Source organism: Aplidium turbinatum, chromosome 5, assembly GCF_918807975.1.
Source record: "Aplidium turbinatum chromosome 5, kaAplTurb1.1, whole genome shotgun sequence".
Lineage (NCBI taxonomy): Eukaryota > Metazoa > Chordata > Ascidiacea > Aplousobranchia > Polyclinidae > Aplidium > Aplidium turbinatum.
The window spans coordinates 22,720,887-22,739,553 of record NC_137476.1 but is presented as its reverse complement, the minus strand read 5'-3'; the positions used below and the strand labels follow the sequence as shown (position 1 = coordinate 22,739,553).

The 18,667-nt window shown below is 38.6% G+C and overlaps 1 protein-coding gene across 1 annotated transcript; it reads right to left on the bottom strand.

The window, feature by feature from the left end:
• Positions 1–15,031: 15,031 nt before the first annotated feature.
• On the bottom strand, positions 15,032–17,258 carry LOC145770787 (uncharacterized). Its single transcript, XM_082582509.1, has 2 exons — positions 16,939–17,258; positions 15,032–16,797 (listed from the first exon to the last, which is right to left on the bottom strand). Exons 1-2 carry the CDS (start codon positions 17,048–17,050, stop codon positions 15,062–15,064), a joined length of 1,848 nt encoding a protein of 615 aa, XP_082438635.1. The 5' UTR covers positions 17,051–17,258; the 3' UTR covers positions 15,032–15,061.
• Between the last annotated feature and the right edge of the window lie 1,409 nt (positions 17,259–18,667).

Below are 18,667 nucleotides of genomic sequence, written 5' to 3'. Positions count from 1 at the left end.
CGTAAGATAAATAACCATTAGCACTGAGCTGCATACGACCTTAACGTTCTAGTCAACATATTTTCCGAGTAGGCCTATTTTATCATCACAATTTAATTTAAACATGCATCTCCTTTTCACTGAATATTTGCCGTTATTTACAATAGGTAGGTTGCAAATAAGAATTTTCTTGTGACTTTTCAGCCAGTTTGGAATCTTCAACCAGTAGAGGTTTCAAAGCGGATGAGGTATTGTTTGATCCAGCGATGACGACACCTTGTGGGATGCCACAGCACAAAGAGGATATTTTATTACAACAAGACTTAGTATGTTTTCAGTCAATCGCACACTAAAATTTCTCTTTATTAGGCTTAGGGTAGTTGATAATGTACTTTTGTAAACTACTTAATTGACTTCATGATCCATATATTTTGAACCTTTGTTAGTCTACCATACCCTAAATCATCCTTTGAAAATAATGATGTTTTGTTAGAAGATTTTTATGATTGAAGAGCAGTATTTCAACAATTTTGTTCAATTTTTGGTCAATTGTTTGTTAAATAAAACAAGCGAAACATTTGACCACAAAGCACAAACAATGTCAAAATTTTAAAAACCATGCACAACAATATTTTAGTGACGTCTGCAATTTGACGTAAATTAAAAGAATACTTAAATAGAATTAAATAGAAAGTCTCTTTCTTTTTTTAAAAAGCACTATTAAACTATACGTGACACTTTTTAAAAACACTCAAGAAATGATTTACAACATTCCGATGTTGCCTTGTATTGAACTTTTCCTCCAACATTATTTTTTTTACAAAATAAAGAGAAGTCGAAAAGTTCTTTAAACAGTATAATATTATTGAAAAATGCATGTTGTTATCTGTGTTCATTGTAAACATTTGTATAAGCGTTGTCGTATGTTTTTGGTAGACTAAAATATTAGCCGTCTCTTAAATACACTTTAATTGTTTTTGAAATATTCTTAATTACTTAAAATTTCAGGATAAAGTTGTTGCCTTGAGCAAAATATTTCACATTGCTTTTTTCTTCAATTGCACAGGCCCCAGCGAGATCGCATGAGATTTCTGAAATGGTTGTAAGCGAAAGTTCTTCAGATTCACGAATCAATATCCAAGATTTTCTAGGAGCATACAAGGAGCTGGACACTCACTTGTTGGCACGAAAAGTCAAAGACATCTTGATTGAAAATAACATAGGTACAACATAAAAAAATTACGCTTTGTTACAATAATTTTACCTAAAATCGATGTCAGAAACAAATGACACACCACTGATACAGTTTAATGATGTAGATTTGCGTCAAACATTCTCACAGCGATGATATCTTGTGTCGTTTGTCTTATCAACAGGTAAATGATAAAAAAAAACGACGATTTAAATGATTGATGAAGGCCTTTGGCTTGCATATGTCTATGAGCACATCATGTTACACACAACAAAAATAATTTGATCTTAGGCGTGTCAGTCGTTGAATTTTCACGAGTTGTCGTCTCTCACCTGCAAAGTCTTAACATCTTGCTTGCTACTGTGCAGTAGCCGCATCACTGTGACGTTTTGCTCTAGTTCTTCCCGCAACAGCTTCAGAACGTGATATTTTACAAACAGGACTACAGAAATTACTTATTTATAACTGGCACAAAAGGAAGCTGCAGCGGCACAGCCTCAAGGTATAAATCATCTTCTCTGTGACTGCTTATTGCTTGAGAATTCAGTTAAGTCGGCAACTTATGGAATGAGTTTTGTTGAACGTTTTGGTAACGTCGTTTGCGGTCAAGTAAACGTTATTTTTTACCAATAGCGTGTTTATTCGACTTCATATTGTCAGGGCCTATTAAATTGACTTGAAAACAAAATATTTTGATTCTTCTGCAGTTTGCAAAACATGTTTTGGAGTTAGGCTCTATCATTGAATAAAGTTTGAAAACGTAGAATGCCCTTACAGTTTACATTGTTTTCTGGTTTTACTGACCAGGCTAGGTTGAATTTGAAAGCAATCCAGCTATGTTTTTTTTTTTTTATAGCGCAACACTGATAACATACTGATGAATAGGGTATCACACCTGTAATAATTTTTTTGTGGCTTTCAATCCATGATGATGAATTTGAGCCAACATCTTTTACATAATAAACCAATAAAGCGATGTGCTATATTGCTGTGAAAAATAATGTCGACTTATCATGTAAACGTATATTCGCCGCACATCGCCATCATCATTTCTCGTATTTCATGACCAGCGCGGTTTTGTGTCTAAAAGCATTGCAAGAGGGGACTTTCACCCAAACAAAACAAGCCTCAGCAATTTTTCAGCTTCGTATACTTTGTGTGTAGTGGTGTCGTATATATCGTGGCCATTCTGTCCATCTATCAACATCAGGAAACTCTACGTGGAAGTATTTTTTCTTATTCACCGGATTTAGATGCAAGGGTAGCATGTGCTTGGCTTTCTTATGGAAAGCAGATAGCATAACCAAGCCAACGTAATGTTTGCGAGCTATTATGAGACAAGTATATGTGCTTACTGGCTAAGGTTAACGTTGGTCACATGTTCATGCCACTCAAAGCTTGCGAATCCACAAACAATTTTAACCAAGTTATTTTTACGGTGAAAGCTTGTGCTCCTTATAGAAGTTCTGACAAGACTGCAGCATTCTAAACCTAAAATCTGATCCTGTCACTCTTAATCCACAAACTTGCGGAACTTTCAATGATAATTTGTAATGTGGAAACGCGATCATAGATCGATTGGGCATAAACTATGTTTTTTTCCTATACTTTTATTCAAGAAATTAAAAAAAAAAATTCTACATTTTTTGTATGAGATTCAAGACAGTGTGTGGCCAATTAGATCAGAGTAGCTTATTTCAGAACTGCTCTAGCCTATATCACGTGGTTTATTTGGTAACTTAATACAGGGCATTCAAGGATAACATAGTGAGCAGGTTGTCTTTCTACTCCACATTACTGTTTGTTTGTTTGTTTATCTTTATCCTGCATTGCGGGAAAGCGGACTTGAGCGCTATGCATCGGTGTACGCCTTCCGACGTACACCTGACCCACGCTGCAGCCGACAGCAATGTCTGTTTCCGGTTGTCTACTTTACTTATGACTTAAATTTGGTACTACCCATTACTCGAAATCGATCACTAGGTAGAGGCAATTATCGTAAAGTTTCTTGCCCAGAGAAACAACAGCAAGTGCGAGTGGCTGGAGTCGAACATGCAGGCTCTCGACTGCGAGCCCAACGCGCTAACCACTCGGCCACGGCTGCCGACCGTGCTTACAAATTGCTGAATTTAACTTCATTTATTCATTGAAGTTGGATTTGAAGGGACGAATGACTGTTTGTAGTTGGTTGAGCTTGAACCAAGTGAGCGGCGGTATATCAGGTTTTACAAGCCGCAGTATGAGGTAGTAAATGAAATAGCAAAGTGGGATGTTAGTGACATGCCCTTTTCATTTCACTTGTCTTATCCATTTTGTTGTGCTTCTGCCGTAACCGCTAGATGAAAGTAACAGAAGAGCAGCTCGCATAGTCAAAATAATTTCGTATCCTACTCTACCAAAACTCTATTCTGCCACAAACTAATGGATGAGACAGTCGATATGCTTCTTCTTCCCTTTGTTGTCGCTGTATATCATGGCACCCATCGCTTAGCCACTGCCTGGTATTATCACCAATGGAGACTAGACCTTCCATACCATGAGGTGGTTTGTACTGAGGGCAATCCTTGATTATTATGTAGGCTGCCGTCTGCATTTCACCACACTGTCGCTAAATAAAGTCGCTGTGCTTGTAAAGTGTTGCCGAAACGTTTTCTGTGCAGAAAACCAAAGATATTTCACAGTTTTATATCAGCAGCATATCCCAAAATGTATTGCAAGAGAATAACGATCGTCGTCGTCGTGTGAGCCTCTGAGGCCGAAGGTATATCCTTTTACTGCCCCAGATTCACGATGTTTCCAGACAACACTGGAAGGCTACTAGAGAGCAACCAGTCTTTGGTTTCATCATCCATGACACGCAGACCTACCACTCCGTTAGGTGGTTGAAGATGGAACAGTCATTGATGATGTGGTCTGCGCTCTGTTCCTCGGCACCACATTCACAATAGGACGAAGAGGCCATTCCCCATAGGTGCATGGTAGAGCGGAAAAGCCCGACGCCCCTACGGAGACGGTTGAGGCGCACCCATGCCTGTCTTGGTAGTGTTAGGCCGATGGGGCATGTGTCGGCGTCGGGGAAGAACGAATAGAGTCTGGTGGCGATTGACTTCCATTCAGAACTGAACTTGGCTTCCCAAGTAGCCGCAGAGACTTGTACATCAGCTTCGTTGATAAGAAGTTGAGCGGCTGGCACGAATTAGTGTCTTGATTTTAGTCGACGGGGGTGCTCGTTTGGGAAAGCAGAGATTTCGCGGTGGAGAAGGTGGCCAGGCTCCAATGCCGGTCGACCAAGGGACAGAGTGGCTTCTTCGCGACGAAGCTCAGCGGGTTGGATGCCAGCGAGAATGGGGAGATTGTCCAATGGTGTGGGACGCAGGCATTCGGTCACTGTGCGCCGGGCGCTGTTTATGGCAATGTCGATGTTTCGGCAGTGAGCACTACGGCACCAAACAGGTGCACAGTACTCTGCTGAAGAGTAGACAAGGGCTAAGGCTGCTAAACGCAATGTATCAGCCCTCGCCCCCCAGCTAGAGCCTGCCAGGCGCTTGAAGGGATGTGAGTCTCTTGCGCAGTGACACCAAATGGTGGCGGTATGTGAGCGATCTGTCCAGTGTCACTCCAAGATATTTTGGTTCGGGCAGAAAGACAGAGATTTTCCGTTGTTCTGGACATGTAGCTCACGATCAGCTTCCCGATTGTGGAGGTGGAAAGCTGCTACCACAGTTTTGGTTTCGCTGAGTTTCAGTCGCCAGTTCTGGAGATAAGCTGAGAGAGTTTTCATGCCCTAGCTCAAGGTGTCTTCTAGATTTTCTCACGACTTTGTGGAGTACTGTAGAGAATTGCCAGGTCGTCCGCATAAGCGTATTTCGCGGAGACCGTAGTTGGCAGGTCGTGGGTGTAGATGTTGAAAAGAAGTGGAGCCAGGACCCATCCCTGTGGGACGCCGTTTTTCAGGCGTCTCAGTCTGCTTCGCCGTGAGCTACCGGTGGTGAGAGTGAAGCTTCGATTCCTGACAAGTTCCATATAGAATAACGATAATGCACCGCACAAGATTTGAAAAGTGCAACACATTTCGGAATAAGCAGCGGCAAGTTGAATTCAGGAAGCGTCATCATGTAAGCTACTGTAGGATTGTAGGTTATTGCAAACCATGCATTCTATTTGGTGAGTGGTATACGGATTTAAGGATAACAAGGCTAGCAGATTGTTTCTCTATGTGGCTTTCGCAAACCATTGAGAAAGTCAATCATTCAGGGGCCAGAAGGTAGACTATATAACTTACTAAACCAGCAAGCAGACGAGTCAATTTATGGGTTGAAAACTAAAGCTGACACTTCATCTCTTGCACTGGCTGCATGTGGCATAGACGACGTGCAAAATTTCTGAGGAGGATGAGCGACAATGATGACTGGTTTCCTTATAAGTTGTAGAATCAGCTTAGGTTCAGACGATACTTCGGCGCTTTTTTCCACTCCAGCTCCTGTGGTAACGGTCCGTCTAAGGAGCCGGGTGTGTGTGTGTAATCTTACAATAAAGTTTTATTTAATTTAAATCACACCAAGACTTTTTCACTAATTATTATAAACAGCATGTTATAAACTGCATGAAAATTTCATGATACTTTAACTTGGTGTAGGCTAGCTGTATCTATCTCAGGATAACATCATACGTCTTGCAGCCTACAAGATCCTACAATCTATGCAGTATTACCAGTAGCGTACTGCGCATGGGCAAAACAGAAAAAGAGTTTTGTAACAATTTTTTTTTTTTTATGATGTAGTAGTTTTGGTGTGGGAAGGCGCAGCGAATAAAGCGTTAGCTTTCCATTTATCCGAACCTGGTTCGACACCCGGTAAGCTGGTTCCTAAAAAACATCGCTCACCTCTACCCAGGGTGTAATAAATTGGTTGGGTAAAATAAGTTTTATAGTTGCTGAAGGAAAGGCGGCCGATCGAAAAGAACTGGCCACCTTACTGTCGTTAGTGCCGAAAGTTGCGTATAGTGAGAACCCTATTTTCTCATTCCCCAAAGGTTAATAACTGAGTATGGGACCTTTACTTTATTTGCTTTAATTGTGTAGTACTTTATTAAAATTAAATAATACAATATCGAATATTGGGACACTCCGATTATAAAATGTCCGACTCCAAACAGAACAGGATTCATCCCTTTCTGGATAGACTACATAGGTTATATCTTGTTTCTCTGTCATAGTGAGAGAGCAGGCTATGACCGGTGGAAAGTTGTTTCATTACGTTTTATTACAAACCACGATCGGGCTACATGTTTATATGCAAAAAGTGACATAACTGTGATCATGTTAGACTTTCACTTCACAGAGATAGTGTACGTGTTGATAATTCACATAAAATTTTATTTCAAATCGCAGGTCAACGAATATTTGGACAAGCAGTCTTGGGTCTCACTCAAGGTTCAGTGAGTGATTTGCTGTCTCATCCTAAATCCTGGCAATCGCTCAGTCTGAAAGGTCGTGAACCGTTCATTCGAATGCGGATGTGGCTAGATAACCCAAAAAAGATCGAGCAGATAAAAAATCTTAAGTCTGAAAAGTTGCTTGAACATGGGACGGGTGAGCTGCTTTGCTATTTTCTTTTTTTAAAGATATGGCTAGATGAGTGTGATCAGTTAGAAGCCTTATTTTTTCAGTCTTTTTTAGGTCAAAACGATTTTTTTGAGTTTTTAGAAATTGATATAGGGTAATTTTAGAGAGCTGAATTTGAATGCGATTGTGATCTCATATTTCTTCTATCGTATCAGCAGGTTTTTGAAACTTAATAATAAAAATATGTGTTATTTTTCCTAGTACCGTTCTTTCAGAGGTTGTTCGAAGACCATCATTTTATTCCAAAGTGGTTTCCATAATGTTAGGTTACATACCTGGGTCTACTCAATACCATGACTTGTTTCCTCTCCGCCATTATAATATATCAATCATCTTTCTTATTTAACATTAACCAAGCGATTAACCACCGAGATTGTTATTGCATCGAGAGGTTTGAACCGTTATTGAACCAATTGAGCTGAGGTTGTTATTAACAAATCGTGCTTTATTGCCATGAATTGCAGGAACGAATAAATGCACCAGGGTGTCGTCAACATCTGGACGCTGCGGAAGTGTGTCCTCAAAGAAAAAGAGCAGAGTTGTCCTTTCCTCGGATGATAAGCTGATTCTTTTGCAAGCCTACGATACTGAACCATATCCTTGTCAGGACACGGTCCATGATTTAGCAAAGAAACTTAATAAGCAGCCCTCGACCGTGGTCAATTGGTTCCACAATTACAGGTAGTTTGGATGGCATAATTTAACACGAGGTAGACCACAGTTAAAAAATACTTAAAAAATAAAAATTATGGTAGGCTACATGGACTAGTCGCTTGATGAACAAACTGTGATTACTTGAAGTGCGGTCTTTATCGGTGACCGGTCGTTAATATAATTCTGAATGTACACCCAAACCCGAGAATTTCATCACAATTCCGTCAAATGTGGTTCAATAAACTGTCGGTGTCATAACTTGTGGGGTTAAGGTGCAATAAAGTGAAAGTTAGAGTTGGTAGTGGACGTGCTAAATGATGCATAGTCTGTCTGCTCGTTTTCGTTTATTTTTTACATCATTTATTGTAAGCCGGAATCGGAGTCTTAAAAACACGACCGACTCTGACTCCAGCCTGATACAAAACGATGAAAAATAAAAAAAATGTTTACAATTTTTTTCAAACTGTTGTTTCTTGTTCTCCGTATTACGCTCTAAAACTTCACCAGAAATAAAAAAAAATGTTTGTGTTTGTTAGTTTTTGTGAAAGTCGCCGTTTCAATTTTAATCACAAGTTTTTAGGAGTCACATATTTTTCACCAGATTCTACAGCCCGGCATATCGCTCGCGGAATCAAGAAATGGATTTCTTAGCCTATAGAAAGCCATTTAGCAAAGAAAAAGCTTCTACAACAAACTGAAATAACATCTTTGACATATAATTCTATGCCTATCTTTTTTGGAAAAAAGTCACATGTTCTACTTATAGGCTACAAACAATTAATCTCTTTGAGCATGAATTTTAATATCAAAGTATCTCTATTTTAAAGTATGTCTAATCCTCCATGTTTTCTTCAAACTTGAAATTTAGTGTGTCCATAAATCACAAGAATATCCGTTACGACGTTTTTATTTTTTATTTTTAGGTCAAGAGTAAAACGAGGATTTTTTGCTTGTGAGGAATCTAAGCCACTAAACCATGAAAGCAGCCTAAAAAAATCGAAACGGGGCGTCGATCGGAAACACTTTAGTAAAAATGCTCGCGGTAAATCTGCTTCAAAAACCAGAGCAGATAAAAGCTCGGCATCACTCATTCGCCCAAACCAAACATGCAAATCTGAACAGAGACTTGCCTCACATTTAAATAAAGTAAAAGGAGAAGAAGATAGTAATTCGATGTTCATCACGGCAACTGTTCTGTTGGAGACTCCATCAAAAACCGTGTCACCAATGTGGTCCTTTCATATGGATAAGAATCGTACTGTATTGACATCTAGTGGTGCTTTAAAAGATTTATTTCTTGAAGTTTGTTCGAAAGATAACTCCACTGCTTCACTTACATCGATTGTCTCTACAACTTGCTGTTCAACACTTGCAAATAATCACCTTGAAGCTGAACCACAAGCCGCGAATGATTGATCACAGCATTCTCAGGTTACGTACAATCAATTTTGGTAGCTTTGAACACACGTTTAGCTGGTCAAGCGTATTCATACACTGTTGAAGACGAGGGACACATTCCATTTCTTCATGCTTTTTATAGTTTTTCTCAGTTCCGTTACCACTTTACATTGATAGCTTGTTGAAATGAAAATCACTTGTTTGTCGTAATAACCGTTCAGAACAAAGTTGAAACCTCAAGGGCTAAACGATTGTCGTTTATACGTTCAACCATGGCCACCTAAAGATACGGCATGATTTGTCACATTTTGCAGAAATTTCCAGGTTTTTCTAACTTTGGGCAAACGTTTAAATAAATTTTTCTAAAAATTAGATTTTTACGCTTTCTTTTATCTTTTCCCCAGATGACACAATAGGTTTTAACATCCTCACATGTTGAAAAACAAACAAAATTTGATTTCGAAGATTTTCGTCAGACTGTTAATTTTTCAATAACAGTCTGATTTTGCGTTTTTCAACTTACTTTTTCTCATTTGCTACTGCTTCTTCAAGGCAACAAAAAAGTTTTATGTCATTAGGAAACCGCAAAAAGTAAAAGCATCTCAAAAAATGTCAGTCAAACACTAGCAGTAGCTGTAATTAAAATCTGCAAAATGTGACAAATCAGGCCGCATCTCCAGGTGGCCATGGTTCAACAATTATAAAGTTGTCCCAAACCTCAAGTATTGTCCACGGGATGGTGCCGTTAGTTATACAGTAATACAGAATTCATTTGTAGTTTTACTCTTTTTTTATATAAATTAAAGTAATTGTCTCTCTTCTCCATATGTTCAGTTGAACAATTATATCCTTGCCATTACTGTAGCTTTTATATGGAAAATCATTCAACTGAAAGTCAAGAGCTTCAAAGTGAATTCAAAATATTTCGAAAGGATTTTAACCAGACATATTTGTATTTTTCCATTACGTTGGGCGTAGTTTCAGTCAAAGTTTGAAGTTATGCGCTCTGAAGTATCGTTGCATCCGGAGGAAACGGCCATGTTGGCGAGGCTACTTATTTTTAACCGAAATTCGAAAATATACAAAAGTGTTGATATTGCTTATAAAACCATAAACAGATGACTGACGATAACTCAAAAGGATTGAATAGCATTACTCAAAACAAATACAATACACTGACAGACTAACAACATAGTAAATTCAAATTTTTCAGCAAGACCTTTAGCAAGACCAACCAACAACACCTTTGGTATCTGTTCTTCAGTTATGTGTTGTACTTAGCTCAGTGCGTATTGCAGTTGTTTGTTCAGTCACTTATCATTAGGCCTGCCATTAGTTAGTTGTTTTTAGTTTGGATGTATCAGTTTTTTTTCTTCTTTTTGTTGTTCTTTTTTTTTATTCGGGCAACGCTCAGAGTTCAGAATGGATACCACGACATCTTGCAGGTTTACAATTTTCCATGTAAAATGGATTTGTTACCTGACTCATCATTAATGCGTCCCCTCTGGGAGTCGTGCACATACCCAAACACTCAGCAGCCAAGCCATACTTACATGGAAGATACCTACTAGGGAGGCGAGGGACTTACTCTGACCTAAGGGACCCACCGCAATAGATGGTAATCTGTGGGTGTATAAAATAAATGTTATTGGCTGCCTCTATTATAGCTTATCTACCTGTCTTGACTTGCTTCTTGCTGATGTTGGAGCAGACTAGGAGGTGGTGGGAAGTTCGAGCACTAGCACGTTTTTGGTAGATAATTGATTTTAATTTAAATTGAGTTTTTTTGTGTGTGTGTTTCTTCTTGATGCCCGCTTGAAGAAGGGCGCCGTCTTGTGGAAAAGGGCCACTGCAGTTTGACATCTCATTTGACAGAGATGCCAGAGAGGAGCGGCCAGAGAAAGGGTAGCTTTCGCTGACTACAGAGTCTTCTTGGGATGGGCCGATGCAATCCTGTCATCTCAGGGCGAGTGGGACAACGGAGAGGGACGGTTAAAGATTTCCCGCTGCAATCACTATTCCGGCATCGGGCTGTTTCAGATGAGCAAGTATTCCCTGATGAAGGCAAAGAGTTTTTGCCAAAAATTTATTATTTGAATTCATTATGTTGTTAGTCTGTTTAAAATACACTGCTTTTTGTGGAAAGATCAAAGGAAAACGAGCTCGTGGAAAACAGCGCCTCACTTTTCTCAATAATCTCAAGGATCATCTTCACGTTCCCACCGCAACAATTTTTAATACGGTTATAATGCCACGATAACTAGAAGGAGATGTGCATGAGCACCTATAGGCCAGGAACAGGCATGCTGGTACACTAAGAAGAAGTCTGTTAGTTTATTGAATAATGCTATTCAATCCTGTTAAGTTATTGCCAGTCATCTGTTAAGTTATTGTCATATAGTTTTGTAAAATTACTTCTTTCTCAAAGCTATACTATTGCTTGTAAAACTTGTTTAAATACGTTGAATCGACGTTTGACTAGCTTTATTTAAGTTATGCATATAAAAATTAAAGCACTGCCGTCGCAGCATTTTTACTCAAAGTGCTATTTTTCCGTGCTGAACATTTAGCATTGTTTTGCGTTTCACCTTTTAATATAAAATGTTTTACCTAGATTTTAAATACCAATGAATCAGTGTTCTAAAATGTGTTATTGAACCTGCGCATACTGTGTTTGCAACGGTCACACTGTGTATGCTGTTGTTAATATGTCTGTAGTAGGCTAAGTTATTGACTGTATCAATCTTTTGGTCACTAAATTTTGGTCAATCTCTGGCAATAAATACACATCCAACCTTTTGTTGAACTATTTAAACGAAAATGAAAATTTAAATACATATCGTATTCGTCCACTTTTAGCCAAACCATTAATGGAAGTAGCTTAGTGTTCTTATGGAGTAGAACAGCGGTCGGCAACTTGCGGCTCCGGAGCCGTATGTGGCTCTTGTATCTCAGCGCTCTGGCTCACGTGATACTTTTTTGTTCCAATTTGTGTCACAATTAAAGTTCGTTGTCACAATTGCAGTCCTGCATGAAATTAAAAACGTCGTCTTAAATACCTGACGCGAATGCGCTATGCAATGAAGTTCAGGAGCAGAAATCACATTAACTGCGTGAAATAAATCATTAAAAGAATATAGTTGACAGCTGTTGGAATGGTAACTACAAATCAGTTTTACAGGGTGCGGCCGAATAACTCGAATAAAAGGCTTTCCTGTAAGCGTTAGGTTTTTGCTATAAGCAGTCAATTAGATGGTGCGGCTCAGAGCAGGTCTTAGTTTGATGGAGACTAGACCAAATGGCCCTTTCGATGCTAAAGGTTGCCGACCCGTGGAGTAGAAGAACAAGATAATACGTTCGATCTTTACAAAGCTTTCTTAGTTCTGTTCTGTGCCGATAATGAATGATTCTTTATAAGTCAGAAGTAAAATAACACCTTTGCCGAGCTATTCAAGGCAACGCCATCAAAAAGGGGATAAAATGGCTCATGATGACACATAGCGGGCCTAACCACGCGACGATTTTCTGGATATTAGGTGAGGTAACGTCCAGCGGGAGATAAAAAATGTTACCACACTGGAAATGAGTCCCTTGGCTTCTCTCAAGCGACAAAAACTTTTTGGTCTAAAGTTGAGTAAAAAATGTCATTTTTACAACCAAACTACACAATGCCCCTCATTTTAGGTTTAAGTTCTAAGATGATGTGTCATAAAAATACTACTTTGTTTTTCAAATGGTGACTCGAAGTTTTGGACTTATAGATAAGATCGTTTTTTCTGATTTTGCTTCTTTTTTTTTTTAAGATTAGATTTAAATCTTTCAAAACATGGACTTAATCATCTCATTTCCATATTTAAGCTACACACGATTGGAGGATAGAAAATGCCCTTTTAATATTGCTAGACTAATATTGGGTTTTGTGGCCGTGCTAACTACTGATATATAGCCTACTACATAATTTTTCTTTCAGGCACGTTTTAAACCTTTCAAGGTTTTGCCACCTTTTCCCGTTCCTCAGAGGGGATTTTTTTATGGTACCTTTTCAAAAGTTGCGTCCCGGACGGGTTAATGACGAAAATTAAAATGATTGATGATTGATTGATTGACTACACGTCAAATATTACTTTTAAATACACCAAGTCTTGGATGTTGAAATTATTCTAATACCTGGAATATCACATAAAATCAATCCGCCTTCTTAACTCATTAGTGAAATTTTTTTTCGTCTTTGAGCATCTGGGGCCAAGGGTCTATCTTTTTACCACCACAGATTCATGATGTTCTCGGACTACACTGGACGGCTGCTAGAGAGCAGCCAGTCTTTTGTTTGGTCATCCAAAACATGCATACCTTCCACCCCTTTAGATGGCTTGAAGATAGTACAATCGTTGATGATGTGATTTGAAGTCTGTTCCTCACCACTACATTCACAAGAAGAAGCCATTCCTTATTGGTGCATGGTTGAGCGGAAGAGAGCGATGCTAGTAGGAAGACGGGTGAGGCGCACCCATGCCTGTTTCTGTAGTACCAAGCCTATCGGACGGCTGTCGGCGTCGAGGATGAACGAATGGAGTCTAGTGGTACTTGACTTCCATTCAATTTCCATTTATGGTGCGCTCAATTAGCGGCAGAGATGTTTTATCCTTCAGCTTCGTTGAGCGGCTGGCACGAATTGATGTCTTGATTTCAGTCGATGGAGGGGCTCGTACTGCCGGATATGACGTCAGCAACCGGTTTTGGATTTAAGGTATTTTATCAACCAGATTTGAATTTGGACGCAAATTTGGAAGTTACGTTAATGTCTTCCAAAGAACTATTACTTAATGATTGTTTTTCATTTGGTATTGATGAACTATTGTATTAAAAACCTCTAACCGAAGTGGGCTAATATTTTTACTTTGACAATACTCGTTACGCATGAGTGAGCGTCGGTAACTCCAAAGTGCAGATGCAACTGCTATGTTATATTTAAACTTACAAGCCCATGTCAAGGGAAATTCAAGTACAAAAGTTAAAGTTTGTTTAATTTGATACCACTATTCTTGTTATGTGTATTTATGTTATGCGTATTCAATAGTTATTAAACTGCATGATTGATCAACCTTTTAAGACTGATCCTTACCCTTGACTCAGCTTCAAACACCAATACCGACCCATAGCCTAAGCCTAACTCTAACTACTAGAAATTAATGACATCACTGATCAACAGATTGTGCAGGTTGATCAAATGTGTGCTACATACCTGCATACATACTTTGTGATCATATACATACAATCGTCATTGGTGAAATTGTGTCATTGAAATTCAATCAATTTATAACTGTTCGTTTCTTTGCAGCTTACGATGCAAAGTTTGCTTAAAATTAATTGCATTCAATTGTTTTCAAACGAGCTATCTATAAAGTATGGTACTGTCAGTTTCCTACTTTTAGGCCTACAATGTTAGTTTTTGTCGAAATTAACCGGATTTTAAGTTTACAATTTTTATCATCAGAGCTTGGACTTGGGTTTTAAGTAGAAATCTGAAAGTGCGTTTGGACTTGAAGAGCTTAGTGCTAAAAGTACTTAAGTCACATAATGCCAGTTTTGAGTTATCAACGTTCAAACATTTTATAAGACCTTTGAAATCAGGAAAAAAATATTTTTCAACTTTGAATTGTCAATTGTGATAGATCATGCCGCAATACGTTTCAGACCAAAAAATTATCTTTGAACTCACTTTCCTAAAGAAATAACAGCCAAGAAATATTTTGGACTTAAGTACTTTTATGTCAAAATTGTGACTTAGGTACTTTTTCCTTCAACCCGTATGACAATAAATGTGACTTAGGTACTGTTTCTACTAACTTCAAATAACAGGAGCACACAAAACTGCTGTTGAAAAGATTGTATTTTGGAAATTTACAGTTAAACTCAAATGTGACAGAAAAGTCGTGTTTGGTGTTATTTTTACCACATATATTAGTATGAATATTACGGTTTTTAGATACGTATTTTGATCAAATTTGAAGAGGTTTTAAGGCATTTCTTTGAGATATTTTCACTGGAAAAAAATCTAAACAGTATTTTTTTGACAATCTCGTGCTACACCCCAAAATATGCAAGAGGCAAACACATCATACAATATACACACATTTACAAAGACAGAGAAAAGATGGCGTGCACAACAGTAGGCTACAAATTTTTTGTTTTCACCGCTCAATACATTACTCAGTTTATTCCAGTTCTTCCTCATCGACCTCGTTTGCATCAACGGTATCTGCTGTGAGCATGTTATAAAAGGTAACATTGGGAGTAATAATGGCATGTTTTAAAAGTTCCTTAACATCATCTAACTTTGCTTTTTTGATTGGAAGAAACGATGCATACGCAGAATGAAGTGTTGGTGACCCAATAAGTCCTACCAGCGTAATCAACTTTTTGCCACGTTTTAGTAAAGTGATGTCAGTGGCACAATCTCCAGTCATAGAGAAACGACACTTTGGTAGTCCACCTCTGTGAAACCACAGCCCTCTCATTGCAGAAATACCAGTTGGTGCACGTAAATATGGATCGAATACCTTCTTATAATCCTCTACTTTTACGACAGGTGTGTCATCATGCTCTAAATCATCTGTAAGAGGGTGCTCCACATAAACGATTTTGAATGGATTTTTTTCGTCTGTTTGCTTTAATAAGTTTACCCACTCCGATGGTTTTACAACTTTGTCCTTTTTTCGCCTCTTTTTTTCAATTCGTCCAAAGTCCCGGTCACAAGGCATTCTGCTATGGCCAGGCAAAGGATAATAAACATGAATTTCATCCAGCTTTGAATTTGCCATAGCGTGCAAGTACGCTACAATGTAACGATTCTTGTTTTGTGAAAAACAATTGTCACAAAACAGATGGAGCTTTTTGATTTGAGGCGACAACGTCGAAATATAAAAATTTAAACAAGATATAACCTCATTAGGACCCTTTGCTGCAAAGTTCTCTGCGTATAAAAACATTGTAGCATCATTTTTGACATTCTCGTGAATACAGAAGTTGTGTATCCATAACTGTCTCTTGTAATATTCCTGTGATACATTGGTAAGAGGCAGCGGTAAGTTCTTTTGATAGTCCATTGCAAGTACTGCAGTATCGCAGCTGTCTCCCATCACCTTGGCAGTCTCGGTCACTTCATTAATTTGCACATTGAAAACATCCGCTTTTCGGATGTGAAGCTCATGCTCTGTTTTGAGCTTTTTTGCATCAGCATTGTTTCCAGCCAGCTCAGCTGCTTTGATATCAACTTGCAGTTTTTCACATGTGCAGCACACATCGCTTCTTGGGTATCCAAAAGATATATTGAATTCATGATTAAATATATCCAGATAGAGCGAATACTTGCATGTTGTGTCAGTTAAATCAGAATTTTCATCTAAAAATACCTGATGCATTTTTGCAACAGTCATGGCAGCATCCAAATACTTTCTGTGTTCATTCTTATTACGACTGTAATGACTTTCTCTAGCCGGAAAGCGTTCAATGTGTTGACGGATGCGAATTTTAATGTCCTCATCTACTTTTGGTTGATTTCCGTGCTTTCCTCGTCGATCAGCGATGTCTTCAGCAAAGTTTAACACTTTTTTCTTCAACCTTGATGCCTTTATTCCGTGAATCCCAAGAAATGCTGCTTTACAAACAAGCAGAGATTTTCGTCCCACAGTAATCGAATATATAAAACTGCTCCGTTGACTGGCATCAGCATTTCGAGGACGGCGGCGAATAAAATCAGTTGATTTAACAGTAATACATCCACGCAAGTATGTATTCTGAGTTTCGTGGTCTTTAAGTCGACAGAAAGACCGATATACATCAATCCTTTCTTCGTTGCTTAGTGCACAATAACACCGACAGCGACATGATATCACTGGAACTTGCATTCTTTCAGCTATTCGTCTACCGGAGTACGTAATGTGGGCCTTACCTAAAAAATAAAGTGAAATTTGCTAGTTAATAATGTTAACATTTCACAAATTATGTCACAAACTTTTTCATTCCATTGCCATCGATTTTATTGAAAAATTACAAATAATGCATAGGTTTTCAACGTACTCAAAACACATACCTTCAGCCTTGTCAGTTTTGATCTTACATTTTTTCCAATCAGTTGGAATAGATCTTCTCTTTTTAGGCCTAACATCAGCATTAGAACGTCCACTATTAACATCGGTCATCATCAACTTTCACTTCTTTGCACGTAATACAGAACTTCCAAAATTAATATTTGAAAAGCGATACTTCAAAAACTAACACTAAAAAGTAATTTTGCAGATTTACACCTATAATAAAGACTACAGTCGTAACACAACATTTGTTGGGCTTAGTTTAACCAAAGGCGTGGACTGCTGACTTGCAACCTGGCACACAATCCTAAATACAAACCTCATCCATTAGATTGCCATGGTCAATATCAAATGCTATGCTGAGCAGTGCCTGCCATCTATCTTAAATCTACCAATGCTGATAAATCAGAGCTCTGAAAATGTTTTTTAACTCTATTCAGAATCTACTAAATTTCCTTCTATTATCCTTTTATTGACTTCTGACTATCAGTTCACGGGCCAAAAAAACGGAGCTCGCGGGTCAAGTTTGGCCCGCGGGCCTGCAGTTGGATTATGCTGACCTACAACTCTGCAAGCAGTGTTGCCAGACTCCAGTTTGCTCACGACACCATTTCAACCTCCAAATTACACCATTTCACCAAGAATTACACCAACGCCCTAAATTTTCTCTTTGACGCAGAAGTGTTAGAAAAGTATTGGAAATAACAAAAATTTATATAGCAAAGAACAAAGATCAACCGTTACATGTACACATGTACAACACAGCCAGTACAGTATGATAGTTAGGTGGAGAAGCTAGAAGGTTAAAATAAAAATAGTTTTTCAACAAATTATCATTCAATTGTTCTTCTAATAAAGACAGTGCAACAGCAAAAATTCATGTCTAGGACCTTAACTTTTTGCATAAAGAAGTTTACGATTAATTAATTGGTTGGTTTTGAATCTTTATCCTCAGACTGACAGAGCCTTGATAGGTTATTATTGGTAGTTTCGCATACTTGTAGACTGTAGAGGCTCTTGACGCTGGGCCGGTTACCGAGATTGACAGAGTGAAGTTTACGATTGTTGAAGTATTATTGCGGGGAAATTATTCCATGCATTAAGTGCCTCTGAATGGAGAGCAGTCCTTAGAAAGCATTGCTCAAGCGCACACCCCGAAAGTCGAACCAGTGCTGCTTGATCTTGAAGCTTCTTCGTTCCAGAAGTCACGCGCTAACCAACTGAGCTATCGGGGCGGACTACTCATGGTGTAGCACATGCAATTAGCCGATCAACGCAGTTCAGAAATAAAAAAACCCTCAGAACTCCGCAGTTTTAAATTACACCATTTTTTTCAAAATTGGTGTCGTAGAACACCATCTGGCAACGCTGTCTACATGCTTCTGCAGCATCAGCTGTTGTCTCGGAAGTGCACATGATAAAATGGCTTCATCTCATTGGTCAAAAAGGACTTAGGTACTTTTTCCACAAACTCATGTGACTTAAGTACTTTTAGCACAGAAAATCCGCTTGCTGCACTGGTGGCAACCTGTCGCACAGGGACTTAGCCACTTTTTCTAGCTCCAATTTTGCTTGGGTGGACTTACGCGACTGCAAGCATTTCTTAGCAATGGTCAACTCAATTTTCGCAAAATGTGACTTAGGTACTTTTAGAACTAAGCTCTTCACTTGAACTTTTAAAATCGCACATCTCTGGCAGATGGCTTCACATACCGTGCAGCATGCTTTTAG

What these genes read in the sequence shown, in the direction of transcription:
- LOC145770787 (XM_082582509.1), bottom strand. Translation starts at nt 17,050, where the DNA reads ATGATGACCGATGTTAATAGTGGACGTTCTAATGCTGATGTTAGGCCT. An exon ending in CAAAACTGACAAGGCTGAAG is followed by an intron (nt 16,798 to 16,938) that starts GTATGTGTTTTG and finishes TTTATTTTTTAG; the next exon opens with GTAAGGCCCACATTACGTAC.